Here is a 3,887-nt window from a genome sequence, read left to right as displayed (position 1 = left end):
GCGAGGATGCCTGTTTAAGTGACCCACACGATGGCAGCAATAGAACCTGAACCCAAGCTTCCCCACCCTTCCTTCCTATAAACCTCAATAACAGAGCTTGCAGAACACCCCCAAACAGCATTGCTGTCAGAGGTACTTGGATGTTTCAGATGTGAGAGAGATTACATCTATCAACAGCAGGGCTAAATCCTTCAGTAACATTGCTCCCTGTTCAAATAGTTTCTCAAGTGCTTTGCAAAGGTATGGAAGGGGCATCTGACACTAGTGCCAAGCTTTTGTTAATTGTAACGCACACATAAATTTATATTTTTCTCCATGTGATATACTGTCCTTCTGGCCTCCTACCAACTTATTTCTATACATGTATCTGCCTGAGCCAGAAAGTGTGAAATGTATTTAGTGACATTGTATGGAGGGAAGCAGGTGAGATTACATTTGGCAAAATCTCCTCGGAGGCACCAGGTAATGTTTGTTCTGAAAGAGCAGGAAAAAAAAAATTCTCCTGTTTATTTTGTTACGTAGCATTTTATATACATTCTACCCGCTGACCAGGTTTAATCCTTGGATGAGCAAGCAGAGTTGTCTTCCAAACATACAGAATATTTAATTCTCAAGTTTAAATTCCCATTTATTTAACTGCAGCCTCCCTGCCAGTACTAAGTTCATTTCTTGGTGGAACTGCAAATACTGTACACATTACATGGCAATATATGTAAAAATCCAATGTAACAGCACACACAGTATTAATAATCACATCCAGTGTGTCTCCCTGACTGTGCATTATTTCTGAATTGTTTTTGAAAAAGTGTCATTTACTTATTTACTTTTGCACAGAGGACATGAAGACATTACCGTGAGTTCTAGTTTCCCAGAACCAGATTTTTATCTCAGATGCACAGTATGTAAATCCTAGCAGTTGTTAGGAAGTTGCTTTTTGAGATAAATGCAATACTTCAGGACCTGAGAATGAAATCTGGTGCTTTTAACTCATGTATTATTTCTATGAGCAGAGCTTAACGCGTAAATTGGCAATCCAAGAAAGGAACTAGGAGTGGGAAGAAAAACACTTTTTACAAAACCCCTTCACCAGTTCATTTCCTCTGGTGACACCTGTAAAATACCTACACCCTAGGCCTCATTTCTTAAAAAAGAAAAGAAACGTATTTACATTGGTAAAAATCCTAACATCTGAGATGTTTCTTGCTTGACATGTCATTCCAGATTCTGTGCATTTCTTCTGGAGAGATCTGATGCACGGTGATAACTCGGCGATACCTACACAAACTGTAGGCCATTTTCCAGTGATTGAAGCCACTGTTCTGGAAAGGATGGATGCCCAGCTTTCGAAGACACAGTCCCACATATACATCTTCCAGGTGAAGCAGCCTGGTGTGGAGTGAGGTCTTGTAAATGAGTTCGGCCACATCAGCTGAAAAGATATAGCCAGTCCCCGAGCAGAAGGGTGGGTAGTTGCTGTCAGGGTACAAATCCCTAGGCATATACCACTTACTGCGGACGTCTCGGATTGGCCCTCCATTGATGACATAGCCAGTAAAATACCTTCTTCTTGGCTTGGTGGAGGGTTTTAGTAGTTTATAAATAAGGTTGTCCATGTTGACAAAAATGTCGCTGTCTGTTTTCATGACATACTTGGCTTTTGAACAAAAAGTGGCCACCCACCTCATCCCCATTAAGGTTTTGAGGGTAAGGTTATGGTAGGAATCAATGAAGTCCTCCACGATAATGTCATGAAAGATTTGGCTTTCTTGCTCCACCATCTGATTGAGAACGGGATCGGCGTTCTTGCCCAGGAGGAAGAGAGTGGCTATCTTGATCCCTTTAAAGTTGTTCTCATCCCCCCAGGTCTCTCGGATTGCCTGCCGGGCATCGAATTCTTTATGGGTGGTGCTGATGAGGATAACGAGGAAAGGAATGTTTTTCTCACATTTGTTGGGCTCATTTATAAGAAATTCAAAAGAATGGGGGTTTATAGGTCGAGTTCTTATGTTGCCAAAGGTGAAGTTTTTCCTGGCAACTGTTAGATGGCTGAATGGCTTGGAGCCAGTGTAGGAAGAAGTAGGGCGAGTTACACTTAAGTACCAGAGAGCGCTGGCCCAGCACACGACTGTCAAAACGTATAAACAGGAGACCTTTGAAGCCATTGTCTTGAGAGCACGTCTATTCCCAATATTGAAGAGTATGCCTTCTTGGCATTAGTTTCTTTTCATTTGGCAAAGGTAGCATATTACTAGTAAATCTTAAAGTTCGACAGAGAAGCGTGAGTGCAGGACTGTCCATGGGTCTCAGTGGCCGTCTGGCACCTCTGTATTCACTCTACTTTTCTCCAAATCTGATACAAGGGTCCATGTCTCATAAATCTTCCTCACTCTGCAAAATCAAAGTACAGTTGTCATTCAGATTTATTTAGTCATTTCACATCCTCAAATAAACATAATAAGGGTATAAGGATTACCCATGCCGATTAAAATAAACACAGGCATTCATTTCCATCAGTATTGACAACTCCCTGACACAAGCATTCTACCTTTCTTCCCTTGATAGGAGTTGTTTACGGATATTCATAGCTCCATGGTATTAGCAAATACATTATAAACTACAGATGAACATGAAGGAAACCGAATATTCGTAATTTTAAAAAGATTCCCCCTCTTCCCAAGAGGCCTTCTTTGCAGTTAAATATCAACACTTTCTGATGCTAAAGTCTTCTTTCAACCAGGAAAATGTCACCCATGGCCTGATATCTTCCATTTTTCTCAAGTCTAAGTTTTGGTTTGCTTGATTCTGATGAAGTAATCAGTTCTCAACATCTCCTTGTTTTCTCTAGACCCGTTCTTGAAAATGTGTCGATCACCACTGGAAAATCTTTGCTGAAATTGTCTTCCTTGGCTTTGACTTAGAAGTAATTCCCAACTTTTCTCACTTTTTTCCTTATTTTGGCTCTCACAAAGGTTAGTTCCTCATTCTCAGTTTTCTGTGATGCTTCATATGGAGAATATCCTTTACCCCTCACGCATGGAGACCATGGCCCTACCGTCCTTCAGAGAGTGGGCAGCATTCATTTTGGAGCTGATCTAAATGGTATCGCTTTTTGTGGTTTTCAGCAATTCACCCTTATGTTCCTTTGGTGAAATTATACTGTCCTCTTTTAATTCTTTTTACTTAGTTACACTTGCCTGTAAACATGGCAGGAGTATAATAAGGGACACCATTGAGGGTGGGGGCCACAAATTCAATGGAGATGTGACAGAGCACTTGAACTGATGTTCAAATTAAAAAGTTGTCCTTCAGAACCGTAATCCTTTCTAGAGCTTCTGCTGCTATCGCGTCAGTCAAAAATATATGCCAGGTTACAACAACCATTCATGTAAAGAATTATCTCTTCCTTCTTAGATCAAAATGTGCAAGATGTGTCTTGAGGACAGAGGTAGCAGATAATGGATATCAGTTTCACCAAAGTCTGCTTTAAAGAAAACCATGCACTTAAATGTATACACTGTGTGGAAAGAATTTAACTGGGATTACAGGTTGAAAATCATGTTTCCAGGCACAATAGTCATAATGAAATGAAAAGACATGATGGGCAACAGCAGAGGTAATACGCATCTTCTTGTCTAAGCCAAGCACTGACTGTGAATACATGATCCGTATGAGACCAGCAATAACTCAGCGCAGTTATGGTTCTAACTAAATGAATGTTAGAATGGCTTCAAGCAGCATGACTCCAGGCATAGTCAGGCCTTCATCCGACCCATATTAAGTACTCTCTAAATATAGGCTCCAGTATCCTTGGCCTTCTGGAGGGAATTTCTGCTCTAAAGATAAAAAGGATGTGCAGCAAGCTTTGAAACTTAAGCAGTAAGCCAAAG

At 40.8% G+C, this 3,887-nt stretch overlaps 1 protein-coding gene across 1 annotated transcript; it reads right to left on the bottom strand.

Annotated features, from left to right (window-relative positions):
• Positions 1–1,181: 1,181 nt before the first annotated feature.
• Positions 1,182–2,162, bottom strand: B3GALT1 (beta-1,3-galactosyltransferase 1). The gene has a single exon (XM_065881180.1). The coding sequence runs from the start codon at positions 2,160–2,162 to the stop codon at positions 1,182–1,184; it is 981 nt and encodes a 326-aa protein (XP_065737252.1).
• Between the last annotated feature and the right edge of the window lie 1,725 nt (positions 2,163–3,887).

Source organism: Phocoena phocoena, chromosome 7 (assembly GCF_963924675.1).
Source record: "Phocoena phocoena chromosome 7, mPhoPho1.1, whole genome shotgun sequence".
NCBI lineage: Eukaryota > Metazoa > Chordata > Mammalia > Artiodactyla > Phocoenidae > Phocoena > Phocoena phocoena.
The sequence above is the reverse complement of the archived record's forward strand: the minus strand, read 5'-3'. Positions and strand labels throughout refer to the sequence as shown.

Excerpts from the sequence above, each read along its gene's own strand:
- B3GALT1 (XM_065881180.1), bottom strand. The coding sequence starts at position 2,162 with ATGGCTTCAAAGGTCTCCTGTTTATACGTTTTGACAGTCGTGTGCTGG.